Source organism: Nansenia antarctica, assembly GCF_963989245.1.
Source record: "Nansenia antarctica genome assembly, chromosome: 9".
Lineage (NCBI taxonomy): Eukaryota > Metazoa > Chordata > Actinopteri > Argentiniformes > Microstomatidae > Nansenia > Nansenia antarctica.
The window spans coordinates 39,535,776-39,550,775 of NC_137679.1; the positions used below are offsets into that span (position 1 = coordinate 39,535,776).

General features: G+C 46.8%; 1 protein-coding gene across 1 annotated transcript in view; it reads right to left on the reverse strand.

The window, feature by feature from the left end:
- The window catches only part of slc9a5 (solute carrier family 9 member A5), a gene marked incomplete at its 3' end in the record, with an annotated part of 36,263 nt that overhangs the window by 9,327 nt on the left and 11,936 nt on the right, over positions 1-15,000 (reverse strand). Inside the window, exons 6-9 of the mRNA XM_080538792.1 lie at positions 14,007-14,209; positions 9,045-9,134; positions 7,448-7,518; positions 6,758-6,884 (exon numbers count right to left, since the gene is read on the reverse strand). Coding sequence (XP_080394918.1) covers positions 6,758-6,884; positions 7,448-7,518; positions 9,045-9,134; positions 14,007-14,209 — 491 coding nt within the window. The remainder of the gene's footprint in view (positions 1-6,757; positions 6,885-7,447; positions 7,519-9,044; positions 9,135-14,006; positions 14,210-15,000) is intronic.

Genomic DNA, 15,000 nt, shown 5'->3' on the forward strand with positions numbered 1-15,000 from the left:
TGTATAGGCCTAGCTCCTGAGAGCTGGTAAACGACTGGCTAATGGCTTGTGACAGGCTAAGTATAATAGTGTTTGCCAGTGCTTGTTTTGTGGGCAGTTTCAATGTACTGTGGCCTGACTACGTTCTGTGGCGACGAAAATAACGGTTTTGAAATTCAAGAGGAGGATGAAAGCAAGATGTTCAGAGTAGATAAGTGGCGTTATTTGATTAGCGTTGAATTGGAATGGGACAAATGTATTAAATTGCGCAAACCCAGGATTTAATTCAAACAAAACCCAAACAAGACCATAAATAACACTGTTACTCTTCATTGAATTTGCTCTATTTGCTTAAAGGGAGTTGAGTGGTTTTCAGAGAAAGAACATTCATGACACTGTTTCCTTTTCGGCCCATAAAAACAATGTTTCCCCCTTTAACATTTCACTGGGTGGGTCGTGGGTGGGCCTGTGCCTGGAAACCTCCACATCGACGCTAATATCTAATATTAGCATTTTGCCTCAGGAAGCTGAGTGGCAAGAAACTGAAGGCTACAGGAAATGAAATTCTTGGGGGACCGAGACTCTGCGTCCAGGGAAGAGTGAAATACTGCACAACTAACGTCCCTGACCTCTGACCCCCTGACATGCCAACAGCAGTAGTACCTGTCATGGCCGCCTGGTTAGCCTCCTGAGTGTTTACCTCTCCACAGCCATGAAATATGGTCATGTGATCAAGATAAGAAGGTTAACAGTGTATCACTGGATCCTCTGGACTACACGTGGGCCAGGAGTTTTATCACTGAGACAGATGAATAATGATAATAATAATAACATTATTATAATAATGTTGCTGATATGCTGTGAGAGTACAGGAAGGAGCAGATAGGTTACTGCTGGAAGAGACATGACTTTACACAGGATGAGAGAGAGAGGGGAGGAGTTTATACAGAGAGATGAGAGGGGGATGAGAAAAAGAGAGAAGACGAGGAGAGAGGGGAGATAAAGAGAGGAGAGGAGAGGAGGAGTGAACAAGATAACAGGAGATTTAGAGAAGGAGAGAGATGATAGGAGTGGACAAGAACAGGAATGAGAGAGAGTAGAGAGGAGTTTATACAGAGAGATGAGAGGGGGATGAGAAAAACAGAGATGCCAAGAAGAGAGGGGGGAGGAGATGAAGAGAGGAGAGGAGAGGAGGAGTGAACAAGATAACAGGAGGATGAGAGAAGGAGAGAGAGATGATGATAGGAGTGGACAAGAACAGGAATGAGAGGATAAAAGAGAGGAGAGGGGATGAAAAGAGAGATAAGGAATGATAGACGTGCAGAGGAAGGGAGGGAGGGATTGTATGACGGGAACAAAGGGTGATTATTCTGAGAGGCTGAGCGTGAGCCAGGTCCTGCCCGGGTGTGACAAACATTTCCAGGCAGGGAGAAGAGAGAGGGTTGCCCCACCCACCCAGCCTCCCTTCCTCCCCCGCCCCCCCAACACACACACACATATCTCAACATTTCAGCACACATCAGCACCACGCCAGCCCTCTGATGTGCCTCTGAACCTGTGATCTGTCTCTCTCTGGCCCCTGACACCAGGCTTTCAACATGTCCCTGGTCTCCCATCCTGTTAACCTGTACTGAAGGCCTCTCTCTAACCTGTACTGAAGGCCTCTCTCTAACCCAGGGGTCGGCAACCTATGGCACGCGTGCCAGCAGTAAATTCGCGCACACTGGGTTCAATGTCACAATGGGACCAAGTAATTTGATTGGACTAGAGGCAGTCTCAGGGACGCTCCGGCGCTCTCAGGGCGAATTTACGAATGCAGCCCTAGTCTCTCATCCACTCCACGAGAGCCGTATTCTGGCGCCAATTTTCAAAGTAAAATTCTGAATTCGATTCGATACTTGTATCAATATAACTCAAGTCGTTCAAGGATGAAGCAGACAAGGCCGAATCAATAAGACGTGCTGTGTCAAGGTATGGGAAGCAGGCCAGCACCTTTAAAGCATTTGCCACTGCTAAAAATCACGCAACTGAAGCAAGCTTTCGCATTGCTCATTGCATTGCGAAACGTGGAAAGCCATTCACTGATGGAGAATATATTAAGGAGGCTTTCCTCTGTATCTCAGATGTTTTGTTTGAAGGCTTATCAAACAAAGACACAATAAAATCAAGAATAAAAGACATCCCAGTGTCAGCCAGAAGTGTGGAACGAAGAATAGGAGAAATGGCAGAAAACGTGAAAGCGCAGCAGACCGCTGGTTTGAAAGATGCGACGGTGTTTAGCCTCGCACTTGATGAGAGCGTAGATGTGAATGACATGCCACGTCTGGCAGGTGAGGACATCGCTAAAGTTCTTATCGAGCATTTTGTGGAGCGAGGGATTGATATTAGCAGGATTTTTGCAGTGACAACAGATCTGCCATTTCCTGCCATGGTCGGGAAACAGAGGGGAGCGGTTGCATTAATTGTGTGCAACTTAATAATTTTATAATTAATAATTAATAATAACTTAAAGTGACCAAGTACCACCCCCAGATAATGGAGTTGAGCAAAGGAAAACAGGGCCAGGGATCACGACATTGATTGTTAGGACTGTTTACATGGCTTTGCATACATAGCTCTTTGCAACCCCCAAAAAATATATGTTTGTTGTGGTTGGAATAAAAGAATAAAATGTAAGTAACAACCAAATAATTATATAAATATAAATTATAATTCATACAAGTAAGACCCTTGTATAATCACCCTCCAGTTAGGCCTACTTATTAAAATGATAACCATAGGGAGCGCAGTTAGCAACTTTGGTAGAAATTGAGCGCTCCAATTTGCTTAAAGTTGTGCTACGCATCACAAAGTTTAGTTGTCTTAGATGTTATGTTGGTAATTTTGTTCAAGTTTCAGTTAGTTACATTTTTAGGTTTATTTAGCATACATGGCTTTGCATACATAGCTCTTTGCTGAAAATTGTTGTTCATGTTGTGGAATAAAATTGCAGATCTGTTGGTATTGTGGTTGGATATTGTGGTTGGCACACTGACTAACAAGAACATTTAAAAATGGCACTTCATATCAAAAAGGTTGCCTACCCCTGCTCTAACCTGTACTGAAGGCCTCTCTCTAACCTGTACTGAAGGCCTCTCTCTAAATGCTGCTACCCCCCCCTGCCAAAAAGCGAGTGAGCACAGGAAACACACACACACACACACACACACACAAACAGAGTCCTCGAGAGGTCTGAGTCACACCAAAGGCTCATGTTTTATGCGCACACTGACACACACACTCACTCACACTCACTCACACTCATCACACTCACACACACACACACACACACACACAATCTCTCACACGCACACGCACAACACTCACACTCTCACACACCCCCACACACGCAGACACACACACACACACACACAAACACACTCTCACACACACACACACACACATACACACACACACACACACACACTCACACTCACACTCACACTCTCTCAAACACACACACACACACACACACACACACACACACACACAGTAGGTCTGAGTCACACCACAGGCAGCCTGCTCCATATAAATAGGCATCCAGGAATCTGCTTTCCATGTAGCCTGGTTCCATTCCAGTAATTACTTGATTACTGAAATGATTACTACTATCAATGCAAAGCACATGTACGGAGAAAGCACACAGTCAGAAATGTAACAGTTGGGGTATTTAAATCATAACCACGACTCTCTCTTTCACCTGCTCCACCGAAGACAGCACGCAGGGTGTTTGATGAATGTACATGAGGTGCTATCTCACACGCAGCTCATGAAGCACGTCAGCTATGTAAGCTGAGAGGCCTTCAGGATAGGCGGTTAGGGGATTTAGTCGGAGAAATATTATTTAAAGAATCTCCCCCTAAAATACAACTCTGATCCCCCCCCCCCCCTCCGTATCTGTATCTCCTGGCGTTCCTGTCCTCTGATGTCATCCCTCTGACTCTCCTCGGCCCACTTAAAGGGCCGGTTGCCGTTGACGATGTGTGGCTTCACCCTGCTCCGCACGGCGGTGATGTCATCGGGCGAGACAGGCACGTTTGATGTGGCTGAGAGCGTCAGGTGTCGGATCTCGACGCGGCGAAGAAGCCCGCCACGGCAGTTAGTTTGGCGTCGTCCGCGGAAAAACAAAAAAACTAAGGGATGACTCATCGTCTTTTTACAAGGCCTATCTGAGAAAGTCATCTAAGAACATCTCTCTCTCTCTCTCTCTTTCTTTCTTTCTTTCTTTCTTTCCCTCTTCTCCCGTTTCCTGTAGTAAAGTGTCCACACTTGACAGAGAGGAGAGAGGAGGTGAGGAGGTTCACACGTCTCGGCTTGGCAGACATCGCTTCCCCTCGTAAAACACTCATAGTGATATACATGTACCTGACAGGGCTGTCTGCAAAGGCTACACCTGAGCTGAGAGACTGAGGATGGAACACATGATATTATAGACGATATAGTATAGATATAGTATAAATATAGATGATAGATATAGGTGATATAGTATAGGGGCAGCTGTGGAGCGAGAGGTAGAGCTGCCGTCTAATGATCGCAAGGTTGGCAGAACGGCGGTTCGAGCCCCAGCTGGCCACATGTCGAGGTGTCCTTGGGCAAGACACTGAACCCCAAATTGCTCCCAGTGAGCAGGGGCCGGCGCCTTGCATGGTAGCTTGCCGCCATTGGTGTGTGAATGTGTGTGTGAATGGGTGAATGAGAGGCCGTTGTAAAGCGCTTTTGATAAAGGCGCTATATAAGTGTAGTCCATTTATAGATATAGATGATAGACATAGATGATATAGATATAGATATAGATGATATAGTAGTGATGCATAATATTAATATAAATGACATATTACGTTTAATTAAACTCTAAGAAATCATTGAGAGTTGGCCCTTATTTACAACGATGTAGAGTATAAAAAGATATAAAATAATTATATTTACAAATTATATTTATACATACAGGAAACAGATAAAAAAAACTAAAATGTATGTAATAGAATAAATAGATGATGATATAGTGGTGTATGGATGTATCATATGATTGTATAGTGATGTATGGATGTATCATGTGATGGTATAGTGGTGTATGGATGTATCATGTGATGGTATAGTGATGTATGGATGTATCATATGATGGTATAGAGGTGTATGGATGTATCAAGTGATGGTATAGAGGTGTATGGATGTATCATATGATGGTATAGTGGTGTATGGATGTATCATGTGATGGTATAGTGATGTATGGATGTATCATGTAATGGTATAGTGATGTATGGATGTATCTTGTGATGGTATAGTGGTGTATGGATGTATCATGTGATGGTATAGAGGTGTATGGATGTATCATGTGATGGTATAGAGGTGTATGGATGTATCATGTGATGGTATAGTGGTGTATGGATGTATCATGTGATGGTATAGTGATGTATGGATGTATCATGTGATGGTATAGAGGTGTATGGATGTATCATGTGATGGTATAGTGGTGTATGGATGTATCATGTGATGGTATAGTGGTGTATGGATGTATCATGTGATGGTATAGTGATGTATGGATGTATCATGTGATGGTATAGTGATGTATGGATGTATCATATGATGGTATAGTGATGTATGGATGTATCATATGATGGTATAGAGGTGTATGGATGTATCATGTGATGGTATAGTGATGTATGGATGTATCATGTGATGGTATAGTGATGTATGGATGTATCATGTGATGGTATAGTGGTGTATGGATGTATCATATGATGGTATAGTGGTGTATGGATGTATCATGTGATGGTATAGTGATGTATGGATGTATCATGTGATGGTATAGAGGTGTATGGATGTATCATGTGATGGTATAGTGATGTATGGATGTATCATGTGATGGTATAGTGGTGTATGGATGTATCATGTGATGGTATAGTGATGTATGGATGTATCATGTGATGGTATAGAGGTGTATGGATGTATCATGTGATGGTATAGTGGTGTATGGATGTATCATGTGATGGTATAGTGGTGTATGGATGTATCATGTGATGGTATAGTGGTGTATGGATGTATCATGTGATGGTATAGTGATGTATGGATGTATCATGTGATGGTATAGAGGTGTATGGATGTATCATGTGATGGTATAGTGGTGTATGGATGTATCATGTGATGGTATAGTGGTGTATGGATGTATCATGTGATGGTATAGTGGTGTATGGATGTATCATGTGATGGTATAGTGATGTATGGATGTATCATGTGATGGTATAGTGGTGTATGGATGTATCATGTGATGGTATAGAGGTGTATGGATGTATCATGTGATGGTATAGAGGTGTATGGATGTATCATGTGATGGTATAGTGGTGTATGGATGTATCATGTGATGGTATAGTGGTGTATGGATGTATCATATGATGCTATAGTGATGTCTGGTAGCTCTGTGTTTGACAGTCAGTGCTGGATTGACCATAGGAGACGATAGCTCAAGTACACTGCTGCCTTGAGTTGACGAATAGCTCTATCTGGTGGTCGTTCTGGGTACTGACACCGCCTCTTTCTGACACCTTTTCTCTCTCTCTCTCTCTTTCGTTCTCTCTCTCTTTCTCTCTTCCCCCTCCTGTCCGTCCCCTCCTCTCTCCATCACTCCCTCCCTCCATCACACCCTCCCTCCTCTCTCCATCACTCCCTCCCTCCCTCCTCTCCATCCATCCATCCATCCCTCCGTCCCTCCCTCCCTCCATCCCTCCATCCCTCCTGGTCCTACCTGGTCTATCACGCTGATGGCGTCCCTGAAGTTGATCTTCTGGTAGGCCTCCCACAGCTCGCTCTTCCGGTAGACAGACTTGCGCATGAGGAGCTTGCTCAGGTAATTCTTGTCAAACTGTTCAAACCTGAGAGGAGTCATGGAGAGAGGTAAGTGAATCATCTATCCATCATTTAGTCATCGCAAGAAAAAGAAAAAGTAATCTATTCTAGGACCAGAGGCCAATGGCAGTCATAATGCTAGAATTTGGATTTTTGAAATATGTACTGTAGAGAGGGGGGGGGGGGGTAGAGGCGATGAAGAGGTCTGTATAGGGGGATAGAGGGGATGAAGAGGTCTGTACAGAGGGGTAGAGGAGATGCAGAGGGTCTGTACAGGGGGGTAGAGGGGATGAAGAGGTCTGTGTACAGGGGGGTAGAGGGGATGAAGAGGTCTGTACAGGGGGGTAGAGGGGATGAAGAGGTCTGTACAGGGGGGTAGAGGGGATGAAGAGGTCTGTACAGGGGGGTAGAGGGGATGAAGAGGTCTGTACAGGGGGGTAGAGGGGATGAAGAGGTCTGTACAGGGGGGTAGAGGGGATGAAGAGGTCTGTACAGGGGGGTAGAGGGGATGAAGAGGGTCTGTACAGGGGGGTAGAGGGGATGGAGAGGGTCTGACCAGGGGGGTAGAGGGGATGAGGAGGGTACTGACTTGTCTCTCCAGTGGTGGTATCCGTTGAGGCCGGCGATGTCCTCCACGGCGGTCAGGATGTGGTCGAAGGCCTGGGGACGGGAGGTCACAATGTCACTCAGTATCTGATTGGTCAACAGAGCGTGTGAGTGTGTACGCTAGGGCCTGGGTCAACAGAACAGTACCACGGTTGGGTTTGTTGGGTTTTTCTCTCTCTCTCTCTCTCTCTCTCTCTCTCTCTCTCTCTCTCTCTCTCTCTCTCTCTCTCTCTCTCGCTCAGTTAAACCTTCCGCATTGAACTGGATCAAACCTGTTCTTACGTATAGCAGTCTGCAATGTCACGTCCTCGTGGGATTGAAGTCTCCACTGTAAGTAAGCCGCCGCCCCCTCCCCCCCCCCACTCACCACACCACACTTCTGTATCTTTCCTCTCATCCCCTCTACTCTCTCCTCCTCCCCTCTACCACTCTATATCCCCTCCCCTCCCCTCCCCTCCCGACACACTTGAGCGTGGCGTGGTTCAATCTAAAATGGCCGCCCGTAGCGGGTCACCCACCCGGGCCGGCACACAGAGAGAAGCTGTGATGTTTTATTCATATCTGACCCACTAACGTCACATACTGCTGTTTCTACTCGCACCCCCCCTCCCTCCCTCCCAGCCCTCCCAGCTGGGAGTTATAAATACTACCACTCTGACAAGCCATGGGATGCTCAAAAGCATGGTGAACAGAACAGGGGCGGATATACGCGTACAGGTGACACTTTATAGCACCGAAACGTCCTCAGTGTTGAACGCAATCCAACGTTCGAACATTAAGCCTCTAAAAAAAAACGGCATAGAAATGAATACCTTATCGCCTTCAGAGCCATAAAACTATAACCACCTCCCCCATAACCTCTCTCTCTCTCTCTCTCTCTCGATACGCTCTGTTCCTAGAACGGCCAGCTATCTATTAATAATAAAAACCGATACGGTCTTATCTCGTTCGTTCATAGCAGGAAGTCCTATTTCCTAACCCGCTCTGTCAAAGTGGGCATGAAAGCGGTTTTGCAACAGACAGTTGTTGGAGCAGGGAGTCGCCCTCCGGAGGCTTGTCAGGGCATGACGGAGTGCCGGAAGGTTCTCTGAGGGAGATGAGGAGACTGTGAGAGGTGAGTCTGCCGCCTTATCAGTGAATCATTCCTCCATCAGACCTCCGTCCCGGGCCGGTGGCCGTAATGGCGGCCTCGGGGGCCGTGACAGTGACAGAGTGTCATAATGGGAGCGTGCACGGAGAAACACACACTCCTTTATTAGGGATCCATTAGAGCTACTGGGCTTCCGGAGGGAGGGAGGGAGGGAGGGAGGGTAGAGAGGGAGGGAGGGAGGGTAGAGAGGCCGTAGTCTAGTGGGACTTTAGGGCCTGTCAGGTCCTGGCCTGTGGTAGTCCAGTTGTTGACCTTCAGTGACAAAGATTGAATAGAAGAGCAGCTTGGAGCTGAGTCAGTTTGAGTTGAATGGAAGTAGATAGTGGGATATGAAAGAGAACTGAATAGGATGTTCTGTATTGAGTTGAATTGATCTGAATTGGATCTTTTTGTATTGAGCTGATCTGGTCTGAACACAGCGGTCACTCACCCTCTCGTGGATCTCCTCGTTGATGGTGGGCTTACGGCTGGTGGCGCGAGGCACCTTCAGCCAGTTCACCAGAGGTTTGATGGTCAGACCCTGGAGGAGGGATGGGGGGGGGGGAGGGAGAGAGGGAGGGAGAGAGGGAGGGAGGGAGGGAGGGAAGGAGGGAGAGAGAGAGAGAGGGAGGGAGAGAGAGAAAATAAGAGAGGGAGAGAGAGAGCAAAGGAGGAATTCCTGATTAGAAGATCAAATTAAATCCTTTAGATTCACACTCAAAATCCAGAGGGGATTATCCCTGGTGTGTGTGTGTGTGTGTGTGTGTATGTATACACACACAGATAAGCCATGCGTCTGTGAGTGCTGCATGACTGTACATCTGGGCAAACAAAGACACCAGAGGTGGCAGGGAGGCGACATGCCAGCGTGAGAGACGATCCTCTGAGCAGACTTCCTCACCCTGCAGCTCTGGGCTGCAGCAGTACAACATGTTCTACTGTGACGCCAGCAGATAGAATGAGCACAGATTGCAACTTCTCTCAGCAGTTATCACTAGAACAGCTGTGCCTTTTTTACCTACTAAAAGAGCCGCCTCTTTGCAATGCTAAGCTGCTATTTACACACAACAACCCCTACATGGCCGCTTGTAAATTAGCCTGCTTCCTACGCAGAAAAACTGCTAAATAGCTTTATACTTGCTTATCCTGATGTGATTTTGAAAATGTAAGGATACTGGGTGGTCGAACGCACATATCTAGGAAAAGTCATGAAAGGAGGGTCCGGAAATTTGATCAAGTGCAAAGATATAACATTTTTCTTTACTCACAGGGTCAAATGACCCCACCTATGACAGCTTCATAGAGCACCTTCCTGGTACAGTGGGGTAGGCTACACGCAACTATTAAGATGAAGATTAATATTCAACTCAGCTACTCAAGTACTGACACAACGAAATGTAGTCTGTGTACACGTCTCCCCCCCCCCCAGGGAGAACAGAGCTCTGGGGTCTAGGCACAGGGCCAGCCATCTTCAGCGTCCCCCGGAGAAGTTAGGGCATAAGCTCAAGGGCACAACGGCAGTGGTGGTAGGCACATTAGATACAATGTCAGCAACCCTCCAGCTCACATTCGGCTCCCTCCTGAGGCGGGAATCGAACCAGCGGGACCTACCGGTTGCTGGCCGGCCTCTCTAACCCCTAGAATGCCTGCCTCTCTGACCTCTAACCCCTAGAATACCTGCCTCTCTGACCTCTAACCCCTAGAATACCTGCCTCTCTTACCTCTAACCCCTAGAATACCTGCCTCTCTGACCTCTAACCCCTAGACTACCTGCCTCTCTGACCTCTAACCCCTAGACAACCTGCCTCTCTGACCTCTAACCCCTAGACAACCTGCCTCTCTGACCTCTAACCCCTAGACGACCTGCCACCCCACTACTCACCTTCGAAACACCTTGTAAGCAACAAACAACAAGCAACAAGTTTGATAGTCTGATAGAACTATAGAAAGATGTCCAAGTAAGTAATGCTGTGTTTCTCCACTAGGAGGCGAACCTGAGCGTGGCAGGAACCCAGTGTCGGTGTCATCACTGCTCTCTGTTTTCACAGCTCGACTGTGAAAACATCATCCAATATTTACGCCGTGGTAAACAGAGTAGGTGACCCGTTTCTTTTGTCTTGATAGGTGATCCCGTTGCCGAGCCAGAGCTCCAATCAAACATGTTAATGGAGAAAGAAAACTGCACCCTCCTGTTGTTTCTTTAATAATCCAAATTCAATCTGGCTGAAACGCGAGTAGTAGATGGACCGCACTGAAATAGCGCCTTATTCCAAAGCGCTTCACAACAGCCTCTCATTCACCCACTCACACACACATTCACAGAGAGAGGACTGTAGAGAGAGAGGGTGTGTAAAGATGGGAGATGGGATGATACTAAAAGACAAAATAGTTTCATTCAGGAAGCGTTCCCTAATATAACCTGAGTACGCTGACTGTGTCCAAGTCTGATTAAATGGACTGCAGTTATATAGCGCCTTATTCCAAAGAGCTTTTACAACGGCCTCTCATTCCCCCATTCACACACCAAGGGCGGCAAGCTAGCTACCATGCAAGGCGCCGGCCCCGCTCATTGGGAGCAATTTGGGGGTTCGGTGTCTTGCCCAAGGACACCTCGACCCCTCGACACGTGGCCAGCCGAGGGATCGAACCGCCAACCTTGTGATCATTCTCATATCTCTACCTCCTGAGCCACAGCCGCCCCCGTAGTACTGTAGTGTACATGTGTGTGTCCTATAGGACAGTAGGGTACATGTGTGTGTCCTATAGGACAGTAGTGTACATGTGTGGGGCCTAACAGACCTCAGATAGTCATTGTTATTCTAGAGGAGACGTCTTCATGGTCTGGTGAGAGGAGGAGGAGGAGGAGGAGGAGGAGGAGGAGGAGGGAAGCCCTGGGGCTGAGACAACCTCACGCTGTCCTCCACCATCTCCCAGCTGACTGTGTGTGTGTGTGTGTGTGTGTTTGCATGTGTGTGTGTGTGTGTGTGTGTGTGTGTGTGTGTGTGTGTGTGCGTGTGTGTGCGTGTGTGTGCGTGTGTGTGCGCGTGTGTGCGTGTGTGTTACAAACAACAAGAAAAGTGAATACCAACACCATCCTGCTGCTGGCCGTCGACCTTTCGACATCTATAAACGTCTCCATTCATCACAATTACAGCTGCATCCCTCAGCCTCCAGACCAATCACTGCTGCTTAACACCCAGGGCTGCCAGAGACCACAGGGCTGGACTGGACACATACACACACAGCACAGTCACACACTAACACACTGCTGGACAGATACACACACAGCACAGTCACACACTGACACACTGCTGGACACACACACACACAGCACAGTCACACACTAACACACTGCTGGACAGATACACACTAACACAACTACACACTAACACACTGCTGGACAGATACACACTAACACAACTACACACTAACACACTGCTGGACAGATACACACTAACACAACTACACACTAACACACTGCTGGACACATACACACTAACACAACTACACACTAACACACTGCTGGACACATACACACACAGCACAGTCACACACTAACACACTGCTGGACAGATACACACTAACACAACTACACACTAACACACTGCTGGACAGATACACACTAACACACTGCTGGACAGATACACACTAACACAGTTACACACTAACACACTGCTGGACAGATACACACTAACACAGTTACACACTAACACACTGCTGGACAGATACACACTAACACAACTACACACTAACAGCTACACTACCACAGTTACACACAGCTCCATCACGAGGGCGTCCCACACTGACATACGTGGACGTACTCAAGAAAGATGCAGGGGCGGAAAGGTCCGGCGAGCCAGCCAGATGTATGGAGGATCAGGATGACTGATTACGGAGGGCTCGTCCGAGGACGACCTAGAGAGATTAATCTGTGAAGTTCCAGAGCCTGGCAGGGAGCAGGGGACAAACCCATCCCCGTGTTTGAAAATGATGAACACGAAAACGATGAATCGTTTCATATTGAAAGGCAGGGCCACTGTAACTGTTTCTCTATTGAACCTTTATGACCTAGTGAGTTGATAGTGAGTTGATAGTGAGTTGATAGTGAGTTGGACTGGTGACGGTCAGATGGTCATGAGTTCAAATCCCACCTGGGAAAAGCACCACCACTAGTGTGCCCTTGAGTAAGACACTTAACCCGAAGTTACTCAAGGGAGACTGTCCCTGTAATCTCTAATTGTAAGTCGCTTTGGATAAAAGCGTCTGGTAAATGGTTAAAATGTATATAATGAATATAAATGTAACGACAGGTGAACACTGGAACAGTGGAACAGTGAACAGTGGACAATAAACTTAGTTTCAACCAACACACCACCGATATCTTTAAAAGGAGCCAACAAAGATTATCCGTCATCCGCAAACTTAAAGGACTGTATGTTTCCCCCCCATCTTCTCCTACTACTGTACCAGAGCATTATCCAGCCCATCCTCATGTACTGTTCCTCCTGCTTCTTCAACATGCTCACAGTCATCAACCGGGCCAAACTCACACGCAGCATCACCAACACTGCTGCCAGGATAATTGGACTCCCCACACCCAACCTCACAGCACTAAACAACAGGGCCATCTCACGCATCGCAACCACAATAGAACAGGACATCATCCACCCACTCAATATGTACCTCGCCCCACTGCCATGCGGGCGTAGGTACAGAACGCTACGGTGCAAAAGGGCTCGCTTTGGCAAAGGTCTGATCCCCGCAGCCATTGTTGCCTTAAATAATAGACCGCGCTGAGTGTGTGTACTTGTGTATCTGTCATGTGTAGTACTGTCTGTTGTTTGTCTGTGTTATACGGTGTTGTCTGTGTATATGTATACTGTACAGTGGTGTGAAAATGAATTTCCCCCTGGGGACAATAAATCTAATCTAATCTTACCTGGAACATGACAGTGAAGAACACCACTATGATGGTAGTCTAACGGCCAAGCTCCACCATGGCCATCGAGCGTTGCGTCAGCGTTGCGTCTAATATGCGTTGCGTCCGAAATTGGGATCAAATGCATTGTAATCAATGAAAGGTGCTCCACCTGCTGCGTTGCGTCAGCGTTGCGTCCGATGGCTGCGTCCAAAGTAGACATTCAAAAAAGTTTGATTTTTGACGGTGGACGCAGACGTCACAATGAGACCAATTGTACCACGTGGTACCACGGACAGCTCCAAGTACGAGCTAGCCAGTGGAGCTAGAGTAGAACGTTGACGTTGACGCAACGTTGACGCAACGCAGCAGGTGGAGCTTGGACAACGGGAAGTTGACGCAACGCCGATGGCGAGTTGACGCAACGCAGCAGGTGGAGCTTGGCCGTTACCTGGAACATGACGGTGAAGAACACCACTATGATGGTAGTCTTACCTGGAACATGACAGTGAAGAACACCACTATGATGGTTGTCGCCACAAAGTAGTCCTTGGCTGGGACGTGTTTAGGGTCCAGCAGGACCACCAAGGCAAAGGCCACTGCCCCTCGCAGGCCACCGTACGACATCACCACCTGGTCGATCTTGTCCAATGGGACCAGCCGGAACCAGTTGAGCACCCAGGTCTGCATGACGACGCCTTGAAGAGAACAGAGACGGAGAATTGGAATCGGGCCACAGGCGCTGTATCAGAAGATTACATCAGCTGACGCAAAGTATCAGCTAGTCTTCCTGGGGTCCACACACTAACATCATTTGTTAGCCTCATAGCATAATTGCCTAAGTCATTTCACTTGTGGTCGCTCGCCAGTTGACTTGTGGTCAGCCCAGCCATCTTTGTATGTAGGGTCAAAAATGCCTATGTCAAAGAGATGACTTGGGCAGATAGTGATTTTGGAATGTAACAAGCATTCTGATAGGCTGATGGCATAGAGGCAATAATGCACAGTGAATCAGCAGTGTTAGGAGAGTAGAGTTAGGCAGATATCTCAATTTGGCCAAAATATGACTTAGGCTATTATGCTATGAGGCTATACAAGAAATCATCATAAAAACGTATAACAAAGGAGAAAAACATCAACATACATAACAACAACAAATAACAAAAACTAAAAATAAGAAACAAATAAAGGTTGTCAATGCTCACGGCAGTTTTTGGTGAGCATCACAAAACACATCACAGAACCATCCACAGATTCTACACACAACTATAAACAACAAAAATAGACTCAAAATGCTCAGTTAGGAGTGCCAGGGGTAACTACACAAATCTAGTGCGTATGATGATGTGTCTGTTTAAACATTACGAGAGTTTCTTTAACTCAGTGTCGAGGGTTAGGGTTAGGGATAAGCCTCCCAAATTTTCAACATCCTAAAGTAAACACGAGTGGCTTTATTCACCAAGAAATGCTCAATCAATGTTGACGCTTC